Below are 26,867 nucleotides of genomic sequence, written 5' to 3' on the forward strand. Positions count from 1 at the left end.
AAAACACACACACATAGTTACACACATAAAAAGGTACACTATGTAGGAGTACGGGTTTACTCTGTCTTTTCAATTTTCACCTTTCCTTGAGCATAGTTGGACACACACACCGTCTGATATTTAGCAGCTGCGCACAAAAACACCCACACCTGGTGCCCTCCATATAACCAGAGCAGACAGGGTTTTAAACTAGCCTTAAGACAGAAAACTCCTTAAGGACCCACTTCAGATCCTGCTGACAGCTCCAAACACACACAGATTCAAACGCATATACACAGCAAGATAACAAATAAACAAAACAAAATGCATTGATATTAAAAATGGATGTTTGTGGCTTTTTTCTTCTCAAACAAAGGCAACCACACACAGACCTCCATGTTTCCCTTTTCTCCTTCTCTCTCTCTCTCTCTCTCTCTCTCACTCTCTCACACACACACACAGATCATTGCCCCTGCCCTGGAGGCTGTGGGGTTTGTGATGGTGCTGCTTTTAGATGCCAGAGTACCCACTGGCAGTCCTCACATCTTTACAGCCACACACACAAACACAGATGATGTGCTGCGGTTGTAAGTCAATAGACGCCTTCACCTTTCCTCATGTTTGTTAAGATACAAATATTGTCTGACACAAACAAAAGACACGGACCCACAGACAATCTGACACACACAGTCAAAACACAGCCACACACAGACACACACCTGAGGGCGAGTCATGACCACACAAACGCACATGTCACACTCAGAAAGACACTTAGTGAAAAGCTGTACAAGCAACCTGGCATGTTGGGTACATACTGAAAAACACAAACAGCACAACTCTCATCCAGTCACTCCCTTTTTCACTCAGTTTATTTGTTCATCCTGGTCTTCATCACTCCATTTCCACACACCACCTCCCCCCTCATGCCAACAGGCAGTCGACATCTGCCAGTTCTGGCTGACAAACATAGTCCTCGTCTCCACCCTGAGGACACACACACACACATAGAGAAAGCTACCCAGTCACACCCAGCTCAGCTAACAATAGCTCTAGGACATTCACATCTGTCTGTCCTTGTTTAGCCTTCTCTCATCCTCTCTCCCCTCTCACGTTAAACATAAACTTCTGTGTGAGCGCACACAACAGGGAACCAATTAAATGATGAAGCACATGTACACACACACACACACACACTCACCCAAACAAGCACAGCCCAATTTCCCTGTCTTTGTCTGTTGCACCCATTCAGCCATACAGTCCCTCTCATTAATATTAAAATAAATAAATAGACATTAATACTCATGAATTATGCGTGTGGTGACACACACATCTAGTAACAAAAAACACACAACAAATACACATTCTGATTCATTATGCACACTCTATTGAGCACAGGTTGACTGGCAGGAAATAAATTGATGATGGAATACACAAAAATACACACACACACACACACACACACACACACACCTTTGTTCCCACACACATTATCCAAATTAAAAACTGCAGATAATAAAACAACTCTCTCTCTCTTTCACACACACACTAATTAGAGGAAGTAAAGTGGAGTAGACATGCGCTCAGACTGACTCAACGACTGTTTATTCTCCTCTTTTGTCCAGCAGGTGTCAAGGTGTAGTCTGTTTATTCTTCTCTTTTGTCCAGCAGGTGTCAAGGTGTCTACTTCAGTGAGGCACTTACAAACACACACATACACACACAGAGTAGGACAAAGACCCGCTTTCAGTGTGTCCTTTCTCATGTTGTTCACCATTCAGACTCATATTGTGAAACAGCTGACATGATAACTAAATGAACAGTGAGTCTAATAGCCAAAAAATTCCAAACACAAACATGTCATGTACACAAACAGGTGGCTTTTAATGAACATAGCAGAATGGAAACGCACACATCCAGACACACAAGATACCACTTATGCACACATACACTCAAACAAAGACACCCAACCTCATTGTGCATGTATCCTACTGGTCAAAAGTAAAACGTAAGTTTTACCTGTTACTGTACTTGGATACAATTTTCAGATATTTGTACTTTATTGATTAGACTATAAAATGTCAGCAAATAGTGAGCAATCGCAAATCACAAGTTACCAAAGTCCAAGGTGGCTTCTTCACATTGGGCCACATTCACCAACCATTCTTAAGAACAAATTTGTTCACAAAACCCACTTACACTGTGGTTATTGGTAGCTTAGAATTGGGAAGCATATTAGTAATGTTTTTTTCTAATTTCTGTTCATTTCTGTAAGTGTCTTTGGGATATTTTGGCCAGTGTGTAAGTGTAGGCCACTTATGGAGCCTATGGCGCAGGCTCCAGCTAGAGTAAACGTAGAAGAAGTAATGTTAGGAACAAGAAGAAGCATTGTTGTGAAATTAACAACTACACCATAATTTGTTAAATGGAAGATCATAGTCAATCTTTTACACCAGAAAAAGGAAACCAGAGTGAATCCCCGCCGCCAAAAAAAACAAAGAAATGAAAAAATGAGATAGATGACAGCACAAGAGGAGGATACATTTTGGTGTGGCCTTTCCCAGATGGGAATCCTTGATGAAGGGCAGATGTTTCCATAATGACTCCAAAGTTGCTTGTTTTCTGCTAGACAGGTCATTTAGCCTAGAAAATAAAGTTAACCTAAGTTTTTGTTTGTTAGTATTAGCTAGAACGTGGCCAGTGCTGGGTAGCCCACTGTAGTCAAGTGAGCCACTGTTATCTTTTGTTTGGTCAAGTCAGCCACATTTTTTTTCCAAGTGCGCGCTCTGGTCGACATTTACAGTAACCGCTGTGAGGGCTGTTTAACACAATGTATTAGAGTTTTGCTGAACGTTGCAATTAGCAACCTCACCACTACGGTAGACATCAATAAACTTCACACACTGGAATTAAAAGTTAAAATTGATTTGTTATGTGACATTTTAACATTGTGGTGTTGCTGCTTTTGTTTAGGTGAGGGACAAACATTTTTTTACCACTTACACACCAACACCTTGTGGATATACAAAATCTAAAACGCACACCACCCACCTCACACAAACTTAAACACAACCTCTGAAGTCTGAGAAGTTCTTTTCCGCTTTCACGTTGCCTTTATTGTTTAAAAGTAGAGTACTGTTTGCTATCCAGCCCCTCCATCCTTGTTCCCTTCTTCCTGTCTTCCTTCCAGCTCACATCTCTACATATGGAACACTCTGCAGTTCCTTTCTCCTTCCTCTCGTCATCTCATTTCTTTTTTCTTTTCTTCTTCTGTCTGACTTAATGCATTCACACCACCCCTTCATTCATGCAGATGTTTTATTCATCAAAGCCAGTATTCGTCAACCACCCCCGGCATCTTAATTTGCTCCGCCCTACCCTCCACCCCATCACCCCCTCCTCCGCCCTAACACATGGTACATCCCTAGAGGCCACTACGCTCCCAGTTGCTTCCCTCTTGTTCTTCCTCTTGCTTTGCCTCTGTAAAAGTCTCGCTCTTGCTCACTTTCTTTGATGCTCTGTACACCCCCTCAGGAAGTGGGTGCCTTCAGGGGCTCTTCTGATTTTAAGTCTGAGTGGATGTGTAATGAGTCAGAAATCCGATATAGTGAAGTAGTAATTTGTCATTTCTTCACAAAAATCGATGTTTTTCTACTCTCTCCTCAAATGAAACCATATTGTATTGAAGCTTTTGAATGTGTTAAACAGTTTTAAATGATTCTGCAAACTAGTTTCACAGAGGCTGAGTGTGAATCTATTTAAACATGACTTGATAAATGCATTTATATTTGTTAGTTCTTCACTTATTTACTTATTTCAAACTTATTCCATTGCACATATTCTCTCTCCTCCTCTTTCTTTACTAACTTTCAGTGGTGTGTATTTTATTTATTCATTGTATTATTTTTGCTTGCTCACGCCACCCTGTTTGTACTTTTACTTCCACTTGTGTTTTCTTTGTTGTTGTCTCTATTCACTCCTTCCCTTCCTTCTCTGTACATCTTTTCTTAATGTTTCTTTTGTTTTGACCTTTTTTCATTTATTTCAGTCTCTCTCTGATACTTTTTTCTAGATGCTTCTCTTTGTCTCTCTACTTCTATTTATTCATTTCTGCTTCACTTTCACTGTATTTCCCTCCCATGTAAGTTTCTATCTGCCCCAAAGCCTCTTTACTTTTCTTTAATCTTCCTTTTTTTCATTTTATTTCTTGATGTGCTCCTTCCATTCCAGTTCCTTCACTTCCATTTTTATCCGCCTAAACCGCCCTCACAAGCTTCTCTTGACTTTTTTGGCCATTTTCGAAAAATCAGATCCAGGATATTTATAACCAGTGCCTCCAACATTTATTTTTGATTTTTTGTGGCCTTTTTGTGGCCTTCTCTCTTCATCCTGAAGCCTTTTCTTTTTTTGTTCTCCTTCCTTTTCACTCCCTCACTCTCATTTTATTTCCCTCATTTTCTACCCACAGTTATAATCATGTTTTAGATCCGAGGTTTCACCTTTTTTTCCATTTTATCCCCAGGCTGTCCAGTTCACCATGCACATGGTTTAGCAAATAAAGTTGAAAACAAAAATCTAAACATTTGCTTTTAATGTCAAAGACTGCAGGGCTGGCCACTTTGTAGATTCATAAAACTGCAGTAGTATGAGCAAAGTGACCTTTTCATGGCCCAGTGAGACGAAGGTCTGCAATGTGTCTGATGGAACAAAGGTGTACATTTCGCATGTAAACAAGTAAAATAGTTTATATGCTTGGCCAAGGCAGAGAGGTTGGTATCCTGATAAAAGCAAAATGCAACACTATACAATGTAAATAGACCATCAAATCAAATCAAGGACATTGTTGAGTTCCTTAAATTAATACACAAAACAAACAAACCTCATATTTGCATCTGTTTTCTACATTGTTTTCACCTTTTGAGGTTTGTCTGACACTTTTAATTTAATCATTTTGTTGCACCCTCTTTTACAATGGCTTTATTGTCACTTAAATGGAAAATTAGCAAATGAACCAACTTCTAATATCTGCCTAACAGCTATGGACAAAAATGTGCATTCATTTGCATTTTCTTATTTTGAATTTCTTGAAATTTGTTTAGAATTTGTGCTAGAGTTACATGCATACTTTTGTGTTTTTTTTTATTTGCTGGGAAATGGTCATTGTTGTTATAAGATGAATAAACTACTTGTACACTATAACTGTCACTATCTACATTGCTATTCTCACAATGCACCTCAGAGTGAACACTGGCCCGTCCTAAAGACCACACACACCAGCGTCTATGCAGGTAGAGCCTGTAAACTCTGTGCAGACTGCTCACTCTGCTTCAGAGCTGATGTCAGAGTGAACGAGAAACTCAAGCTTAGATGTCACCTTACTTGTTAATTATCTTTTCAACGAAAGCCTCTTTTGTTGAATCCCGCTCACCCGGCTATTGATTAAAGACTTCAAAACATCTCGAGTTTCACAGCACTTGGGTCCTCCTCCTCCACAATTAATGATACCCTGTGGCTTCAAAATCACACCTTTCATAATTAAAAAATTCCACCGTTATCTTGAGCAACACTTATGCTTGTTAGAATTTATTTTGACAAATGTGTGTCACATAGGGCTGCATAGGGCTGCACATAGGGCTCTGATAAGGTCGACATCCAAAGTACAGACACAGAGCTTACATTTAATTCTTCACATGATACGTACAATGCATCTTCAGTGAGCACCACAGTGGGGTTGTCACCTCTCTCTATGCTCCCAGCTTATTTTCCAAAAGTAATTTAGGCTCATCTTACCTTTCTCTAACACTGTTTAATGCATTTACCATGCTACACAGCAAATCATGTATCCTGCAATGCACACACACACACGTATTCATACTGTTAATGACCTCTAAAATAGATGTCGCTGGGGTTTCTGAATTCATCCTGCACCAGTGTCTCTCATCCTCCTTCACCTCCCCCAGTTTCACCCACCTAACCTGGCTATATGTTCTCTACCCTCATCTCTCTCCTCCTCTCCCAGTGTCACCCGAGCCTTTCATTCTCAGCCTATTGCAACTCTCATTTCTCTCTCATCCCTCACTGTCAGTCTATCTTGTCAGATTTCATTTTTCTCCATCTCCAGCATGACTTATCTTCACAAAACACATCATGCTGCTTTTTACAATTTGGAAAGTTATATTTATTCCATCTTTTAGGACACTGCTCATCTATTTTTTCTTAGATACTGCCACCATCACCCAAGACACATTTAATTTTTGTTCTCTCTGAAATTCTCAGTTCTCATATTGTCATCAATAAAAGACACACCTGCTAATTTAGTGGAGTTTTTTGATTTGTCCTTAGTTTTTCTCTGCAAACTTGTAAAGCTTCAAAACATCTTTTTTTTATCATTATGCAGAAATATAAGTTGCTAAGTACCTAATTAGATGAGATTTGTTTAATAATTATCTTTGATTTCATGGCTCCATTTGGCATCTGTTGAGTCAGTTGAACATTTACTTGCTTTATCACAGACAGTGTAAATGTAACAGTGGGACACATAATCTCCAGTTTTGCAGACTGCCTGCTCAGATTTCAGCCATTAAGTTTTAACTGATGCACTTTGTAGCTTTATTGTTAACGTGCAATGCTTCATAGAGTTATACTGGCTTTGACATTCCCAGTTGGACTAGCTCCCCTTTCTGGACCTTTCCTTTCCAACAACAACTAAAACAGATAGGAAGGAGACGACCGCTGTGCTGATTCTGAAGCTGTCCTGTGCCCTACCTCACATTTGCACCAGAGGGATTATCTTCCCTTGACTGACCAGCCTCTTTATTAAAAAAGGTTTTAGAGGAAAGAACCAGAGGAGAGTTCAGACCATCTTCAAGCTGACCATCAGTCCCTGTCCTGTGTTTTGAGTGGTCCGCAGTGGTGGAAGAAGTACTTGGATACAACAGTGTAAATATACTATGCTATTGTATGTCAAAAGTAATTCACACCTCACTTCTGTTTCATCTGATTCCTTCTCTCTTCTTCCTTAACCAAACAAATGCGGTCTCATTGTCTATACTTCAATCTCATTTTATTACATTTCTACTCTCTCTCCTTTTCAGCTACACATCGCCTTCTGTCTCTAATTTTCAAACTATCTACACCCTCTTCAAAACACCAAAACTTGCTCATGCACTAGTATTATTCTTCACAAGCCTCACATAGTATCAACCACATCAAGCTAATTTGCTCTGCATCTGTGATTTGTTTCCTCTACCAATCTTAAATTTCTCATATTAACATGCATATGTGCTCTATCACATCCAAACCTAATCTCACCTCTACCTACTGCATTTTTTCTCTGTCTCGATCTCTTGCTGTCTTCACTTTGTCTAAATTACAGATTGTTTCACAACAGCTAAGAGATTTAATTTCTGACAGCGTCCTCTCTCCTTACTGCTGTAATATCTTCTCACAAACTAATTTAGTCTGCATCCATGCTTCTCTCACGCTGTCTTTCATCTCCTCTTTGCATTTCCTGGGTCTCTGAGGCGTACACCCCACCTACATCTGTAAAATGTGCATCTCTCTTTATCACGTCTGAGACTAACTTCCTTCAGTTTGTGAAACAATCAGATAACGTCTATCTGCTGTTTCACTTGTCTTTAAGGTTCACTGTTCACTGGGAACATTTCTTTATATTGTGCCACTGAGGTCTTTTTCTTGTTTTCAGGCTTTATAACTGTGCACATTTCCACTAGTGCTGCAAGCTTACAGAGAAGTGAGCACTACAGGTATGAAATATTTCAATTTTAATGAATATAAATCTTTATGATAGTGCACCATGAGATTTACAGGTTACAGATTTCTAAGTTACTCTTCTATTTTGATGTGATGCTTACTTTAACCAAGACTGCCCACCAGCTACCAAACCAGGAAATAATAAGTTAAGCCAACTGAGCATACAGTATATTTGGAAGATTTGGATACCGTCTCGTCATTCAAAATGTATGGTTTTAAGCCCCACTCAGACAGGCTTTTTTCTCTAGGGTGGTGTGTGGTGCGTACTGTCCTACCTGGTGAGTCATTTTAATCTAGTCCATAGAGCATACTGTACAGTACATGGGTGGTGGATCACTAAGTTTGTTCCTGCAAAAGAGCTACTTGTCTTTATACTTTACCAGCTTAGTGTAAAATGTGATTCTGGATGAAAATGGATTAAGTTTAAAAAAAAAAAAAAAAAAAAAAGGTTTTTTCTAATGGGATTCAAGAACATTGTTTAATTGGTGGAAAAAAAATAAAATAAAAAAAAAAAAAAAAAAAAAAAAAAAAGGTTTTTGCTAATGTGATGCATGAACATGTTCTAACACCAACAGATAGGCTATTTGTGGGAAAGATTAAAGCTATAAGAAAATTAAAACCCCATAACAGCTCATCAAATGAGGAAATCTAATGTCATCTACAGGTTTCTTTATTTGAGTGAAACTTTTAGCCTACATTTTGTTTACAGTTTGGCAACCAGGCACCATTAATTATATGCCGACTTAGCTATTAGGAGTTCCTGTTTGTAATGTCCCCGTGAATGTGCAGACATCTATGAGTGGATTACTTTGATAATGAAGAGAACTGCTGAATCATCTTTTTATATGATTTTTAAATGGATGCATGGATGTTTATTCACATTTGTAAATAATGATATTCTCAGGAAGTCTATGATCCACTGAATTATATCAATATGTGTTATGGCTCTGAGAAATTCACTTCACACAGTATCTTTGCCTTGCCTTCACCAGTCCTTAAAAGTCTCCCAGGGGAGACGTTTATCTTATTCTTTTGGCTTTGTCCTGTTCAATGTCCATGCAGATTATAACCTGCAGTTTTGTGTAGCTTATAATCACATCCAAAATGATAAATATAATTAACAAGGACCACAGACAATATATTATTCCCCACCCCTAATGGTAGCTCTGTCTGAATGGGGCCTATAATAAGCTGATGAAGCTATTATTACATAAAATAGTTGCCAACAAAATACAGTTGACTCAGGAATGTACCATTTTAGAATAAAAAAATATTTCCTACAGAAAAAAGATAAAAAAAGTTTCTACTCTCGGTCAAAACGCTGGGCTTAGCTCCTACCTGTGAGAGTAATTCATAGAGTTTCATGGAAAAGCAATTTGAGGGGTTGGATGAAGAAGGAAGCAGGTTGGATGGAGACATGAAAAATAACAAATGAGGAAGAGAAGAAACATGGTGTTACAGATCAAATTGTCCCTGTTTACTCCTCCTTCTCTTGTTCCTCATTCCTCATTGGCTCTAGGCACTGACGAAACACCATAACACCCGACACCTACGCAAGAAAAGCACAACACCAGCTACCCAGGACCCATCTGATTTCCCTCTACTCCTCGCCCATCCCTCACTGTCATTGCTCTTCAATGTCTCTTACCCAGTTTTCCCCAGCAGCCTTCTTTTCATGTTATCCCTCTGGATTCATCTGTCTCTCTCAGTTCTTGTTTTGCTCCCATCTCATCTCCATCCTTTTCTTCATCTCTTATGTTTTCTCTCTCACCTTCTCCTCTCATCTTAACTCTTATTTTTTTCTGCCCCTCCTGTTCTCTCAGAGTCATGCGTGTTCACCTTTTTGTGTCTCTTTTGCGCTTTCTGTCTTCGACCTTAAGGCCAGTGGTAACAGGAATCTTGCAGGTTCACTGTATGTCACACTGGGTCCAACAACTCTTTGATAAAAAAAACACCAGCAGAGACACGTCATCTTTCATCCAAACTTTAGCCATAGCACTGGCTCTGATTTTCTGTTTTTTTTTTTTTTATAAAAAGTGGTGTTTACTATGTTCCAATGTGTTCTGAGTGATTTCATGTCAAACTCTGATCAGCTGGTTTACAAAGACTGATTGTAGCAGCAGTCACATTGTGAGAATTTGGTCCTTAATTTTAGACAGAACTATGACAGAGCCTGTTTTTGGTTGACAACACTTCACATCAGCCATTGGCGGATGTGTCTCACAGTGCAGTCTAGGTCCACTGTCTTGAATTGATAATTAATGTACCATTTAAATTAAAGTACCAGTTTTTCACTGGTATTTCCAAAAATCCAACATTGTACGGGATCATTTTTATCTCTTCATTTCCTCTTCACATTCATACTTTTCATTGTCACCGCTGTTTTTCAAATTTTTCTGACTCTCTTCATCGCTCTTTCCTTCTGTAATCCTCTATTCTATCTTCCTCTACTCCTCCCACTCACTCTGTTTCTTTCTACCTTGATTTCTCCTTTGCTCTTCTCGTTCCCTCTTTATATCTTTCTTTCTGTCTGTGTCAGTGGGAGTTTGGAAAACACTCAGTCTCTCACATGAAAGAAAGTGTTGCTTCACTCCCCTAGTTCTCTTCTGACTTGAAATAAAAGGCAAACTATCCTCCAGACACACACACTGACGTTCATCTAGATGCTCACCTCCATCAACTCAGTGTCTTCAAGACTGAAGCAATGCAGCAGTATAAAGGGGCAGGGAAGACAGGGAGACAGTCTGAAATGAGCCCAGTGGACTGGGAAAGGCAAGCAAGAAATGTGTATATGAGTGTGTGTGAGAGTACGTGTGAGGGGGGAACAATTAGCTTGGCAGCAATATAAAAAGACTGAGGCATTTATAGTGGTGTGTGTGTGTGTGTGTGTGTGTGTGTGTGTGTGTGTGTGAAAAACCAAATAACAGGTAGAACACTGAGGAACAAGAGGAAGAGGAAGCTCTCCCACAAGGCAGTGTGTGTTTTCATGTTGTTCAGCTGAAGATGACAAAAGAGTGAAACCAGAGTGAATCGAAAAGGAAGTCAGGCAGCATGGGACACGAACAGAGTAGCACAGTCGGTGACAGTTTACCGGGGTAAAGATAAAGACTACAATAAGATGCAACGGACACACACATATACAAATAAGCACATCACACTCTATCCTATTCACTAACAGTCACATAGAGGAGAGTAAAACAATCATCAATATACAGAGCACTCTTACACTATCAATGGGTCTATCATTACAAAGTTACATAAATCATGCACATCCCAATTATATTAACACCCTCATTTAAGAGTTGCAAAGTTTCCAAAGATATCAGATATGTTTAAATTTGCCCTTACAATATATAAACATGATGCATTTTCTATTCACATGCATTAATGCAGCCATTTAGCATTGTTTCCTCAAGCTGAAGCGTTGACTCAGTTTGAAACTGAGGAACTACTGATGGTGTGATATTGACAACATGAAAAGTGTGTTTTTCCAACTCTGGAGTTGGCCAAAGAGATAGTAATAAAGATATTAGTAATAATAATAATAATAAGCAAAAATTTTGACAGGAGTCCTTTGGGACATAAAAAGACAAAAGCTAATTTAGAAGGAAAAATCTTGATGCTGAAAGTCTCATATACTATAACTTGTAGTTTGTTACAGTACTACTAAATACCGGACAGGGTAACAGTCAGATGTTTTTGAACTCTGACCATTTTTTGCAATACAAATGTTATACAGTAAATCTAACAAAACGATTCGGTGTAAGTTAAAAGAGAAACACTGCCGTTCATCTGTCTATATTTTATAGATCTAGCTCCTGGAAAAGGCTTGTAATAGAGCAAGACACTGCTCAGCTTGGGTTTTATTTACAGTAGGTGACATTTTCTCTGCATGAGCACTATTATAGTAAGTGTCTGAAGGTATTTAATCAAATGTCTGTACTGAAGGACCCTTTAAATAGTAGGTTATCACAGCCTAATCTGACTCTCAATTAGTATGTTGTTAAAACAGGAACACTGGAAAGGTCAGTCAGTTCAACCTGTGACTTAGATTGCAAGACAAATACAGTTTAGTGTGTGTGTTAAAGGTAACTAACTGAAGTGATCAGGATCAGAAACAGCTAGATGTGTAGGTACTAATATTACAATGCCATCATCACTAGCACACACAAACACAAATCAGCTCTTTCTTTGTGTGGAAACACACACCTTCCAGGCCTTATGTCTATCCACAAAAGAGCCAACGAACCAAAAAAACCTGTTACACTGATGAAAGTTTACATCGTCTCACATTTGCCACAGCAGAACAAATACATGCATCCCCTCACACACTCCTCTGCCTACTCACCAGTGAAGTCTTCACGGCAGATGCAGGTGTAGCCCCCCTCCCTGCGTACACACACCCCTCCATTCAGGCAGGGGTTGGAGTAACACAGGTTGATCTCTGTCTCACAGTAATCACCCGTAAAGCCCACTGGGCAGCGGCAGCGTAGGCCAGCGATTGGGTGAATGGGCCGGAACAAGATAGAGGGTGAGGATATGAAGGGAGCAGAGCTGTTGAAGCGCAGCACCGAGATACACTTCATATAGTTCTGGCACGGCTCACGCAGACACACGTTGTCGTCAAATGGAAGAACCTGGAGTGATGGATGAGGAAAGGAGAACGCTCATTTTTATTAGTCAGCTCCTCACAGAGGACTTATTTCATTGTTCTTTCTGAAACACGCCACAGGGTTTTTCTCACAGCAGACGTTTTGACTTGCCAGAGCAGGTGAAGTGCAGGTGTATCTAACAAAATTTACATTGGCTCTGTCCCAGTTGGGTTTTACAGTAAGTCATGCAAGCAGTGGTGGAAGTATTTACATTCAGTCAGTACTCTAATATGAAAGTACTAATACAACAACATAAATATACTGCATTACAAGTTTAAAGCCTCAGAATTTCTGTCACTGATAGGCAACATGTTGCTAAACAACAAGAATTTTAAAATCCTTATTGTGCATTTCATTCTTATCTGTGTGTCTACAAGGCCTAACCTCCATCTGTGTTAATGATGTCAGCCTTAGCCTGTTCAGGTACAGCTGCTCCTCCAGAGCTTCTGATGGGAAAAAGTGTCCACCAGGCAACGCAGCAGAGAAACTGACATTCAGGATCCCTCTTGGCACCGCATCCATGTCCGGCTGGATGTTGAAGATGAAAACATCCTCAACGGGCACTGAGAGCACCGCAGACACACCCTCCAGGAAGTTACCCAACAGTGGTGACAAGAAGTGCTCCTGGGACATGTTTTGGAGGCGGACAGTGACGCTGTTGCCCAGCATGTCCTCAGTGATGATGAGAACACGAAGGACGCACTGGGCTGAAATGCTGTGGACGCCATCTGAAAAAGAGAGCAGAGGTGAAAACATTAGGTGGATGAAAACATGTGCTCACTCATGTGTGTGCACAAAAGGTAGAGGAGGAGAAGGTGAAGGATAAAGATGGAGAGGGCTGGAAGAGGACAGAAAGTGACATGTAGGTTAGAACAGATAAAGGAGTAAGAAGAGAGATTAAGGCGAAGGCACAAGGGAGAAGGATCAGAGACAGGGAGGGATAAACAGCAAAGAGTCGACAGAGAGGGCTAAAGAGATATAGATAAATACATGTGAATTAGAGAGGGACGACCACAAAGAGGTACGGGAAAGGTGAAGAGATCATAACAATGCATGCAACAAGATATGCATCTTAGACAAGTGTACATGCAGGACTGTCTCGCTAGGTAGGTTGCCACACATTACATACATTTATACTCATGTCAATACAAAAGAAAATTAGTGTGCTATCTAAACTGAATGAAAAGGAAGGAAAGGCTTAGGTGACTGAAACTGCCAGTACTCTAATGTTTAACTACTGGAATATACTGGGTTTTTTACACAACTTATGTAAAGACGTATCCTCTGTGAATGAAGCGTAGAAATTTTTATCCACAACCAGAATTCCACAGCCCAAAGATATGCAGGTTAGGTTAAATGGTGACTTTAAATTGCCTGGAGGTGTGATTGGGAATGGTTCCCTCCCTCTATGTGTCAGCTCTATGATGGACTGCCGACCTGTCCAGGGTGTGCTTTGCATCTTGCCCAATTTCAGCTGGGATTGGCTCCAGCCCCCCATGACCCTCTACAGAATAAGTGGTGTAGATAATGGATGGGTGTTAATGGTCCCCAGAGACTGATGCCTATTGACTTTGCTTCTCTTGCGCCATCAGGCCAAAATTTAAATTTGTCAAATACTTTGCTTTATTATGAAATACCTGCAACATTAAAGACATTTCCATTAGTCTCAGCTGTACTTTGTGTTTACAGCTAATTATTCAGTTACAGTAGTTAATATTAACATGCTAACAGATGGTGAGTATGGCAAACATTATACCTGCTTAATATCAGCCTGTTAGCATGTTGACATTAGCATGTAGCTCTGAGCACTACTGTGTCTAAGTAGTAGCAGTTAGCATGACTGACTCTTGTCTTGTTCTATCTGTATATTAACTCATCATCTGCACACACCCAGTTCTTCAGTAGACATTCAGATGTGATATAAAAAAATAATAATTTTCTGAAATCCATCTCACCATTGCTAGAAAGATGATGCAATTTTTTAATCATACTGATTAGCAATTTAAATAATCTCTGCGATCATTTTTTTAATCTGTTCTAGTAATAAAGAAATTCTTTAGCATGACAAAACCCATTCTCTTGTAAATTTGTTTGCCAGGAAGTTTGGTTCAAGCCGTGTGCGTGTAATTGAAACAACACAAAGAGAGACAGACAGAATGAGATGGAGAGGTATAAGAGTGCTCTCATGTAGAAAAAAAAAATCACATTTCTCCCATCCTCCTCCCCGTCCCCTTGGTTAAAAATTCAACACAGTGCTGAGCGGTATAGTATATTGTAAAGCAATTTGGTGCAACAGGCTGGCTAATAAGCTATAAAAAATACATATACACAAGACCACACTGCATGAGGAGGCAATTTTCTGCAGCTGCACCGAGGTATTATGAGGGTGGAAAAGGGTGAAGGATAAGAGAGAAAAAATACAATACATGAGGGCTCTTGATCCAGAAAGAACATGGCAAGTGGTGTCTAGAAAGAGAAAAGGAAAGCAACATGGCAGCAGTGGATGGGGGGAGTTGGTGAAAGAGTCATGCTGATCCTGAGAATAACAGAAAGGACTAAAGGTGAAAGTGGTTTATTAAAAACTAGAAAAAACAAGAAGAGGACAGAACAAGAGGATGAGAAAGATAACATTGGCTTTTAACCAGAGATTAACTAAAAGCAATATGGGGACTAGTACATAGGGAATCAATGATAATTTGCTATTCAGATGTACTGTAAATAGCTGGCTGACTATTGTTGTTAGCTTATTTTACTTTGCTAACACTGTATTAAAGAACATTCAAGAGCTTAATAAATTTTATCATAAAGTGTTCCAAAAAACAAAGAAAAAGTAATAATGACATATTATTAAAAATAACAAGATGTAGCCAGAAATATGTTTGAGATGTGAGATGGAGAGAGAAAAAAGGGTGGGGGTTGGGTGGGGTGGGGGCTGGCTTGATTATCGAATTAAATTATGAGGAGCCTCACTCCCCACTGACCTCCAACACACACACACACACACACACACACACTGCAGTCCAGAGCCATTTGTAATCAATGAACAGCCACAAGGAGGAGTGGCATTAAGGGACAGATGAAGAAAGTTCCCTCAAAAAAATAATCATGGAAGATTTTAAAGGAAACACATGGAGGAAAAAGATGGATGAAAAGAGAGAGAGAGAGAGAGAGAGTAGAGTTTATTTAAAATAATAGAGTATTAGGTGAAATAATTAAATGTGACCTCATCTTCTGGAGCTAAAAGCCAGCTTTATTATCAACCCTCTAGAGCACACAGCAATGCACAGCACTAAGGTTGTCACTGAAATAAGACAGGGATCAATGAAAAGCAGTGAGATAATGTTCTGGAGTATGACCCAGCCTCTCACATACTAAATCAGAAAGCACATATTAACTATAATTCAGCGCACATACAAAAGATAGACTTGTGAAAACAATCACTGACAATAATACATACCTTGTCCCCTAACGCTATTCTCAGCTGTCCTGACCCCAACACCTATCCTGACTGTAGCGCTAAAGTATCAGATTGATAGTTTGAGAAACAGGTTTATTTGCTTTCTTGCAGAGCATTAGATAAAAGTATTGATATCATTCTCATGTTTGCACACAAAATATTAAGATAGAGCCAGTAGGAAATTAGTTTAGTATACAGTAGGTGAGCAAAAATGTAAAAGCAACACACAACTCCTTTTAAAATTGCAATAAGCATTTTGCCTTCTGGCTCTATCTTCATGTTCAGCATACAGAAAAGTGCTATCTTCTTATTTAACTCTAAGCAAGAAAGCAAATATGAGTATTTTTCATAATGTTTAAACATTCCCTTAGCTCTAAGTCTATAGTAAGCCTTGATGCACATACAGATATTTGAAAATGTCTTCTCTTTCCAAAGGTTTCCTAATGATTCTCCCCCAAAACACACACACCCATGCAGAATATACTGGTATTTAATTTGTTGTGTAGCACATGTCCATGGTTTGGATAGTGAGATGTGCAGAGTACACTCACACTCAGGCAACTTAGAGTCTAACTTGCATGTCTTTGGTCTGTGGGAGAAAATTGAAGTACCCAATGAAAACCTACACAGGAAAACACATAAACACAGAGAGGCCCTGGTCAGCCAGCTGGACCCAGAACCTTCTTGCCATGAAGTGACGTTGCAAATGACTGCACGACTGCTGTGCAGTGTGTGTTACTTCTCAGATAAATAACTACATATAGTATTACTGAGATAGAAGATACACCAGTGCCTTCACAAAAACCACACCTGCTGCTTTTGAATGTACTGTACACACAGTCACACACAGAGTCACACTGAAATCACTTTTTTACACATTATATTACATTTGATTTTTGGGTCTTGCTGTTTTTAATTTAATTGTTACTGATCATACTGGCAGTACACATTGAATTTGTACTCATAAGACTTGTTTCATTTTACAAGGAGGCCAAACCACTTACTCCATGTTTTATTCCAGTTGCCCAGTTGCTGGAAGATGCTGTTTTTCTCCTCTCTGGCTCCAACCAGTGCACCATGATGGTTCCATTTTATTTGTTGATACAGTTTTGTGTACAATAAATGTGTTAGTCTCCTACAGACTGTCTGTTTGACTGTCTTCTGATAACAATTTCCTCTGCCAGGCACACTGAGAATGTTCCCTCTGAGTCACAGGCTCCTAGAAATCCACTTTGGTAGCCCACGAGGGACGACAGTGACAAACACAAATATTTGACAACTCAACGATACATGCACGGCAACAGGATAAAGTGAAAAATGCTAGCAACAAGTTTCAATGCCTGTTTGCCTGACAGTTTTTAACATGATTGTAATTTTATCAGCCTTCTGAGGTATTTTTGCCCCAAGCAGTAATTAAATTCTGACAGTAAACCTGGCACACACACATAAATATGCACAGTAAAATATCTTCATTTGGCTGCCCATCATGGCTGCAGTCCAGCTAATTTGCCCAACCTGTATCAGCACAGTGCTCTTTACACATGCCTCCAAATATACAGCCATTGTGAAGGCTTAAAATAGAAAAGGAAAAAACTACAAATCAAGGTAATTAGCCATTTAAGCAATTAACGCCACCAAAGCCTGTCCACTCACAGGGTTCAGCTACAAATATTACACAGGTGTACGCCCTGACTTGCTAATGGAAGTATAAAAGTCGTAACTATAAATCTGCAGAAAACTAAAGGCCGTTTTCCAAAATTCCTGCAAGATATGTTTTCAAATTTTTGTCACAAGCTAGCCAACTGAGGATTGTCGGTACACCATGTTAATCTCACACAACACTATGCCTAATTATAATGCTTCCTGCGATGTTCAAATGCATTTAAGTTTTCCCAAAACCTCAGCAAGGAAAAGATGTTTATAAGTACATTTATATTAATAACTGTATGCAGAGTTTAACCTCAGGTTTGAATTTCACAAGTTTTTGAGCTTTGTGCTTTATCTACATTTAATGGAGAATATCATTTTGACATTTAACTTTCTTTGTATTACTTTTGTCTTTGTTACTAAAACCACTCATATGGTCATTTTCTGCCTGGTAAAATTATAATTTCCAACAAAACATCAGGCAACATGTTCAACTAAGCAAATTATCCACTGTCCATTGTTACAATTTTAAAAAACTTTAAAAAATGTATCACTGAAAGTGGCCTTCAGTAACAATTTGAACACACACACACACACATACAGACAGATAGATAGATTATAATGGTCTGACACCATGCACGCAGTCCTGTAGCTTGTATAGAATAAATGATTAAATATATATCATGACCAGTCTACCTAAGGACCAGTGGATAGTTGAAGTCTGATCTGAAGCTATTTGTCCTACTAAGATTTTTATAAATAATGTTCTACTGAAAGGACCAACATGTACAGTGTCACTGAATTTTATGAAATAGAGAAAATCGAGTGTGTCAAATGTTATTTTCTCAGCCAAAGACAGAAGTCACCTACAGCACACTGCTCTTTAAGTCCCTCCCCCTGCTTATGGGACTCTGGGGTGTCAATCATTTTGTCAGACAATATGCTGTATCCTGTCTATATAACATTGATGTGTCATCTAGGAGGAAAACCCTTCATCTCTACACTTAAATTCCAAGGCATCAGCTCTGTCTCAGTGGAATATAAAGACCATGGATGAGTCGTGAAATTACTTTTGGTGAGAGGTGAGTAAAGGAGATCTTGTCTATAACTTTCCAATAAGCCAGGAAGTCATAATTAATGGATCACCCTTTCTGCCTGCCACTCTGCTTTAGCATGCATGGGGACAATGAAACATTAATAACCTAACTGAAAACCTGACAAATGGAAGGTTATTTTGGTGTCTTTAGCACCATGGGAAAACAAAGCATTTTGTAAATAACAACTCCAAGATGCTTCTGCAAGCTTTCACGAGTCCTGTGGGTTTTGTGCCAACATTTTCTCCTTTGTGTGGCCACATGTCAAAGAGGAAGGAGAGCTTTGGAGCGGCGTGCATAAAACCGTTAAGAATAAACACACTTATCTAGAATCATCAGGTTGCCTGAACATCAGTACACTGTGAAAGAGAGGGACTGGCCTCCGATCAGCGCTCTAACTATAAGATACTTTGTGGGGATGTGCTCCCCAGCATTTCAAAGGGTTGAGGGATTTCAGTGCTATCTCTCTGTGCCAGGTAGCCTGACTAATAGCATACTCAAAGCTTCTTGAATGTCATAGCATCCCAAGCTCACTTCCTGGAAATCCAGATGGAAATAGACTGCAAAGTAATGTACAAGAAAAGCCCATAGCTGGAGCTGAAAACAGCCCGAGAAACATTTTTAAAAGATGCAATACAGGACAGGAGATTGGTCACAGGGCAGAACTCTGGCATTTTCCTTTAAGGAAGAAAGCAAGAATGTCTCAGCAGCCAAGGGTGTGGAGATCCTGCTTCAATGATATGAGAAGGAAATGCCTTTGATTTAAAAATTCTGTTAATAAAAGCTCTATTGCAGCCAGAAAGGTTTCAGAGAAGAAAAGTTCACAGACGCTTTGATGTTAAAGGTAAAATAAATCTATAAAAATATTACACTTTTGTAGTTTTCATGAATACAATTTTGGGCATTTAAGGCAATACATTTCTAGAATGCTGGTGTCCTGCTCAGGGACACACAGCAGCATAAATGGCACCAGCCACTCCCAGAATCTGACTTGCAACCCCTGGTCCCATCCCTACCAGAGTCAAATATCTGCTGCTTGACAGTGTTAATGAATGAAAAATGACAAAGAATGACAAATTGTTGCCTTAAATGCAACTAACATTTTTTTCTGGTACTTTATAGGCCTGACAGATGTTGGTCAAATTCATTTTATTTTATATGATGCACACAGCATGATATTTGGTGGGGGCGGCCACTATGCAGTGTAGCCACAGTTAGCTGAAGTTAGCACTGTCTCATTTTTACACAGTGAATAACTTGATTTTTTTAATAACGTTTGGTTTATTTTGTTAAACTAGGGGTTTGAATTACTTTTTACATGTATTTCAAATGTGCAACCTCTCTGAGTCTGTGCCCCATCCAAAATGTTTTAGATCCGCCACTGGTAGTGTAATCCCTACATGGTTCAGTCATTCACACATGGCACTGACACCGATTCATTCTGTATGCACTCTTGGTACTATGAGGAGTCAGGATCATAACAGAGTCCAAAAGGGGGGACAGTATATATTACAAATAGCATGCAAAAACTAAAAACAGTAAAACTGGATTTATACTAGACAAACACTGTGTGCTGCTATTCAGAAACACACAAACTCTGTCACTGTGCCTTCAGCACATTAATCCACAGTCCAGACAGTCTACAGTCACACACATTTAAATCCCATTTCACACTGGGTTGTCACATCCCTTTGTCGGGCCTTTCCTGTCTCCCCACTGTGTTCACTTCACTGTTCTCAAAGTCCTAATAAAATATGTGTTGATTTGCTGTGTAGCTAAAGGCTGTGTTTTCAGCTGCATAAGTTACCCTCAGGGCAGGAAAATAGGTACAGTAGTTGTTGAACACACGCTGCCTTTTTTAAGACAAAGGCTTGAGTTAATAGGGAAGTAAACTGCCCACATGGCTTAAATAAATGGCTTCAGTTATTCCATGCAAAGGGATAAAATAATGAACAATGAATGTTTGAGGATACAGAGTGACAGTTAAACATAGCAATCAGTTTTGTTTCCCAGCTTTCATTCATGCAGGATTTGTTAGATTTGCATTCAGGTCTCTTATTGTAAATGCCAAGTTACTTTGCATTCATACAGCTGTGTGTATTCTCATCTGGGAGCTGCCCTACAGTCCACTTGATATGTCTGTTTTTCTACAATAACAACATAGTTTGAGTGACAGGACATCTGCTGGAAACAAATGATAAATACAGCAACATTATGTACGAAGTAATGCCACGGCAGTGAAAATTCAGGCTTGCTAGGTGAATGTTTTGTCATAGGTTTTGAGGGAGCTGAGAGCATAACAAATTCATGTTCCTTGCTGAGAGATTTTTCTCTCACACCTTTATTTTGGCCAGTTAAACCCCTTGTACACTAGAGACAAAAAAATCCAAAATGCAAGTATACAGTGGGTACGGAAAGTATTCAGACCCCCTTAAATTTTCCACTCTTTGTTATATTGCAGCCATATGCTAAAATCATTTAAGTTCATTTTTTCCTCATTAATGTACACACAGCACCCCATATTGACAGAAAAACACAGAATTTTTGACATTTTTGCAGATTTATTAAAAAAGAAAAACTGAAATATCACATGGTCATAAGTATTCAGACCCTTTGCTCAGTATTTAGTAGAATGTTAGAGCAAATGAGAATCATGAGGTCAAAGGAACTGCCTGAAGAGCTCAGAGACTGAATTGTGGCAAGGCACAGATCTGGCCAAGGTTCCAAAAAAATTTCTGCTGCACTTCCTGTTCCTAAGAGCACAGTGGCCTCCATAATCCTTAAATGGAAGACGTTTGGGACGACCAGAACCCTTCCTAGAGCTGGCCGTCCGGCCAAACTGAGCTATCGGGGGAGAAGAGCCTTGGTGAGAGAGGTACAGAAGAACCCAAAGATGACTGTGGCTGAGCTCCAGAGATTCAGTCGGGAGATGGGAGAAAGTTGTAGAAAGTCAACCATCACTGCATATAACTGATGCGTTAGTGTACATTACATTTCATGTTGCAGCTGGTAACGTTGGAGCTAATATTAACTACCTTATTGAATGACTTCACATATTGCTGGGTAGCTTGTGAATTTTACACCAAGAATCAATAAAGTCTCATTCTAAAAAGTAACTAGCAACTAAAGTTATCAAATAAATGTAGCGAGTAATAAGTTGTACAAAATGAAAATACTCAAAGTACACATACCTCAAAATTATACATAAGCAGAAGACTTGAGTCAATCATATCTGATTTCCACCTCTGCATTTATCTGCTACATTTACATGGCTGAATGAATTTTCAGAAATATGAAAAAGAGGACAAAATGTAGAACCTCAGTGCATAAGATCTCATGTGACTATTAGTTGTACAAGGTATTTGAGCTCAGCTGGTCATCAAAAACTAGTAGATTAATGAAATAAACTGGGATTATCCCATTGTGGTGTAGAGAAGTTATAAGAACAGATCTGCCATTAATCTGGACTTGCTATCATCGGAGTGTGATATGTGAAGTGCAGGAAAAGTTACATGTAACCGCTCTGTTCAACTCCTGCTGTTGTTAATTGAAAGTTAGTTAAATTATAACCAGCAGTGACGTCCGCTCTCTGTTTGGGTCTGCTGGGTTGACTGCAATTTGACTTTAGATTTTCTTTCCTTTCCCATGGGTCTGTTTCCAACTGGGTCCAAAAAATCATGACCCATTTTGCCATCATGGCAAATTTTTCCTGAATACAGTCACAGGGAACATGGATTTATTTCTCAGTTTTTGTTGAAGCTTTACCATAGTTTCCACTCTCCAACTTGTGAATGCCAAGATTTGTAATTTAGTATTCTGTACTGTTGGTTAGGATCCACCACAAGAGTCCTTTCTTTACTGTGCCCATTGTACTGAACAAGCATGCATTATGACACTGCCCCACAGGAGCAATTTTTTGGAACATTTCAATTTGGGATTTTCACTGGTGACAGAAGGTCCTCATAGTGATAGGAGTGTTGAAAGCTGCTGCAGGCACACCCAGCCTCAGGCGCTGGAGTAACTGCAGTGATTTACAAGAATATGTGTGCAGCCCACAGTGTTTAACACAAAAACAACATCTCACCGCAGGTAAGGTGAAGCCCTGTTTACAGCGCCTGTGGATGAAAGCACGAAATATAAGCTGAGGTTTGGCTCTGCTTTTTCAACACAAACCTAATTTTGCTATGTCTGTAAACTGGAGAGAAAAACTAGTCAGCAGCAGTCATGTAAACAGAAGACGGTCATAGGGTGGAGGAGGATGACTACCGCTAGAAACAGCTGTTAAAAGATGTCTTATGGTTTAGTCCCCCTCACCTGGAGGGTGAGGGAGAACTGGGGTTGGACTCAAGATGGCTGACCCAGGTGCTAGTACAAAAAAAAAGGTGGTTTAATGGAATAAACACATAACAAAACAAGGTCCATAATACATACAAGGGAAGGGCAGTGATGACTAAGGAGACCAGGATGGTAAACACACAAACTAACGACAGGAACTAGGATAGAGGATGAGAACGGACAGGTGAACAAAAAGAGTGTGTTATTTGTGGTGTGTCTCTTCAGCTTCCTTTTGTTCAGTTATTTGTATGGAAGTGCCACTTTGAATGTCTTTACTTTCACTGCCCCTCACAGTCATTTTGAGTTTGTGCATCAGACAGTCCTTTGTATGATCTGTTAATAACTTCAGTTTTTTGTGTTTAACTATGTGACATAGTGTAAGACAGACATGGCCCCTAACTCACCACTGATCAAAAAGCCACAGTGTCATATCAGAATAATGTTACTACAGAGACACATCTCCTATTATAACATAGCTAACTGGTAACTTAAACTGTGCACCTTGATCTAACAGCAGCAATTTGCATTTATACTACTCAGATAAGCAAGGTTGTAGGTCTCATTTCAACCATAGCTGGGTTGTTCTCAATACAAAACACTCCCACTGATACAACATGGGCCATGATACAGCTACAGTAATGACAACTCTTATCACTTTGATCACCAGGCTCAAAACAAATTATAGATCTACATGTGGGAAACATGCAGGTATGAAAAGCAGACAAATACTTCTCAAAATACAGCATACTATAGTATTAATATTAACTCTACTGTAAGTCTTTCTTGGGAACACGTTCAGTTGTTAAAGAAATCTGCCACCTGGCTCTCTGTACCTCTGAGGAGAAAGAAAACTGTGTCAAACTCCACAGGCTTCTCTGCTTAGCCTGAACCACTTAGCTCCTGATGGATGGCAGATGCATTGTGCACCCGACAGCATGGAGACAGGGAGAATTCATTTAATTTATTCTAATGGGCTGGTAAAAGTTTCTCTATAGTGGAGCTTCTACATTGTGGCTGACCAGTATGTATAGCATACGGAGGTCAGTGTGGTGCGAGCTGTGGAGTTTCATCCCATTTTGTACACAGTTTCATATTGTTTCGCTTTATCCTCTGTAAACATCTTGTTCGTTTAAGGCCACTATGTATAGTTTAGCAAAACACACCAGCCTAGCACTGCATAATTTAATGCAAATAGGGAGTGTTGTACTGTAAGTGGAAGGCAGGCTTGGGATATGCAAGAAAAAAACAAGATCCCTCAATGTGTCTCCCAACCTGGATGGCAAGGCAAAAGAGTTTATAGTAGTTCCAAAAGGCCTTACTCTGTGGCACCAGTTTCCAATGTAAGACAGACAAAGTAAGAGTAATATACTCAGCGAACACCTGTTGTAATTTCTGGTAGTGTAATGTAGCTGTAGCAAGGCTCACACAAATAGCAAACAGAACAGTGGGGGTACTGGTATCATAGTGCTGGTCAGATATTTTTATTACTTGTAGTACTAGTGGTACCACTTACAAAGGTCTACTAGTGGTACTGTAAATAGAGGTACTTTAAATGATAGCACTAGTAGACTTTGTAAGTTGTAAGAGCAGTGATTATTGTGTAAAGACAACGCCATTAAATAATAGGCATTTGTGAATTTAATGCTGCTATAAACCTTCATTAACTAAGATTTATAACAAATTTGGTTAAATCAAGTAAATAATTGTCTAGACGTGTTGTCTCTCTGCTTTTCCAAGCCCCTGCCCTACTTTGCTATCTTAAGGCCTTGTGTTTATTTCTTGACCTCTGTGGCCACTCTTGTTACACACACCTGCTTATCCGAGGTTAACAGAAGCATTTTTCAAACCAGTACAGCTAATTTTAAAGACGGAACATGAAGGCTCCCTGTGCAGGTACAACCCAGGATGGGAGCAGACCTGTCAGACCCAAGAGGCGTCGTTCTGTAGCACAGAAATAGTGCAACAAAGAGCGAGGCAAAACCAGGGCTAACATCAGTTTGGCATATTGGAGATGGAGAGCATTAAAAACATCCAAAGGAATAAAATGTGATGCTAATGTCCCTTTCTGATAGATAGATGTACAAGTACTGTAGCTGGCTAACATGTATATGTCATCAGTAAGCTAACATTAGCGTTTCAATTTTGTACCTTGGTATTGAATTATTCCAGTTGTAATTTGGAGTCATTCCAACGGACTACAAAGTTAGTGTTTTGTGGTCCAATTAGCAGAAACCAGCACATTTTCCTGGATTAGCAAATGCAGGAATTTTGCTAATTTTTGCTCAGTTTTGGTCCAATTTATGTTGAACATAACACTGCAGTCCATAGCATTTATGCCATCAAGCGACTAGAAAAGTGGGGAGTTTGTTCAACTGTCAAAGCTGTAATTTGTCTTGTTTCACATACAACCTATGGTTATGTGTGTCAACTATGTAACATTGAACTTGACGTGATAGTGGCCGGAACATTAGTACTGTATCAATATTACTTGGTAAAAACATTCTTCTGTATAATTTGCTTGTGTTACCGCAGCAATATCAGCTACAAACAACGTTAGACATATGTATGCATATCGCAAAAAAATGTGAACCCTTGACATTGTGTCACTGCAATTCCACCAAAAAACATGGTTGTTCTGTGCTCTATATTTTGTATACATTAGTTCTGGAGCCTTTTATTACTGTTACCTGACTACCACAACTCTCTCTGGCTGTCGAGACCACATATGATGTGGTATCAGAGACGGGGCAGGAGGGGCAAGGACGAGCCAAGGGAGAATAGGAGGGGATACTGCTTGAGTGTGTTTTAATTCTCACTTCACCCTTAACGGTCAAAAATTCAAGGGAGAAGTTAGTTAATGCTGCTTTAAGCTATACAATTCATAACCCATTAAAGCATACAGTGATTTTTAATATTCATCACAGTAAACAATATATAGCCTGTAGAGTACTAACCATTGTGTACTGGCCTGTAAAATTGTATAAATTAATAATTTGTATTATTGGCACTGGTTAATGACTCTCTCTCTTTCAAGCTGTGGCTGGCTCTGCAGCCTGTGACTAGTGAAATCAATACAGATACACAGATACACACACACACACACACATTGCTTTTGAAAGGCCTACTGTGTGAAACCACTTTGTGTTGATGGTGAAACTAAGCCTGTGGGGCTTTCTGGGGGTTCAGGGGTCAAACCATGTTTTCATCTCAACATGGCATTTAAGCTGGTTCATGACATTTACCGTCTGCATTCATTTCTCTTTCATATGCATTTATTTTTAAATGTAGGAACTGTGCTTTTCTCATCACTTTAAACAATACAAACTGAGTTTTATAGAAAGGCAATAGATGCTAGAAATTCAGAAAAGATGGTTTCTAACCATGTCGTCAACAATAGGAATAAAACAAGAAGAGTATTATAGGCTCACTATAATATGAGTAGTGACAAGAATTCAGGTTATCGTGACAGATTTGAACTAATATGAGACATGGATGAGTTTACTAGAGGGTACAAGAACAACAACATAAGAAGACATAAAGTCAAAGGTAGGTAACCCTGATGACTAAAGTACATCTACTATGATAAGGACACAAGTGATTGATCTAGTGGGCAAAGACAACTGAGTGACAGTAACTACATGGGCAAGAAGACTAACAACAGTTATATGAAAAACCACACTATGCTAACAGGGGACATCCCAAAAAGGCATTAACATAAAGTGGACTAAATTAACAAAAGCACAGCTTTTACATGAGGCTCTCAGACGAGGGTGAGCAGACTATGTCCATGGAGACAACATGAAGCATAAAGCTGACCACACGGACACACTGGAGGCTAGTTACCTCATTACAGTCTGGCAAAAAATGAGCATGGGGAGCGAGCTCAATACAGTACCAGTGAACACACTACTGGGACACAGGTGAACGTCATAA

At 39.4% G+C, this 26,867-nt stretch overlaps 1 protein-coding gene across 1 annotated transcript in view; it reads right to left on the reverse strand.

Moving 5' to 3' along the window:
* Positions 1-26,867, reverse strand: part of celsr3 (cadherin, EGF LAG seven-pass G-type receptor 3) — a 102,283-nt gene that overhangs the window by 50,984 nt on the left and 24,432 nt on the right. The window contains exons 2-3 of the mRNA XM_020623579.1: positions 12,786-13,129; positions 12,098-12,386 (exon numbers count right to left, since the gene is read on the reverse strand). Of these exons, the coding sequence (XP_020479235.1) occupies positions 12,098-12,386; positions 12,786-13,129 (633 nt within the window). The remainder of the gene's footprint in view (positions 1-12,097; positions 12,387-12,785; positions 13,130-26,867) is intronic.

This window comes from Monopterus albus, unplaced genomic scaffold (genome assembly GCF_001952655.1).
Source record: "Monopterus albus unplaced genomic scaffold, M_albus_1.0 scaffold305.1, whole genome shotgun sequence".
NCBI lineage: Eukaryota > Metazoa > Chordata > Actinopteri > Synbranchiformes > Synbranchidae > Monopterus > Monopterus albus.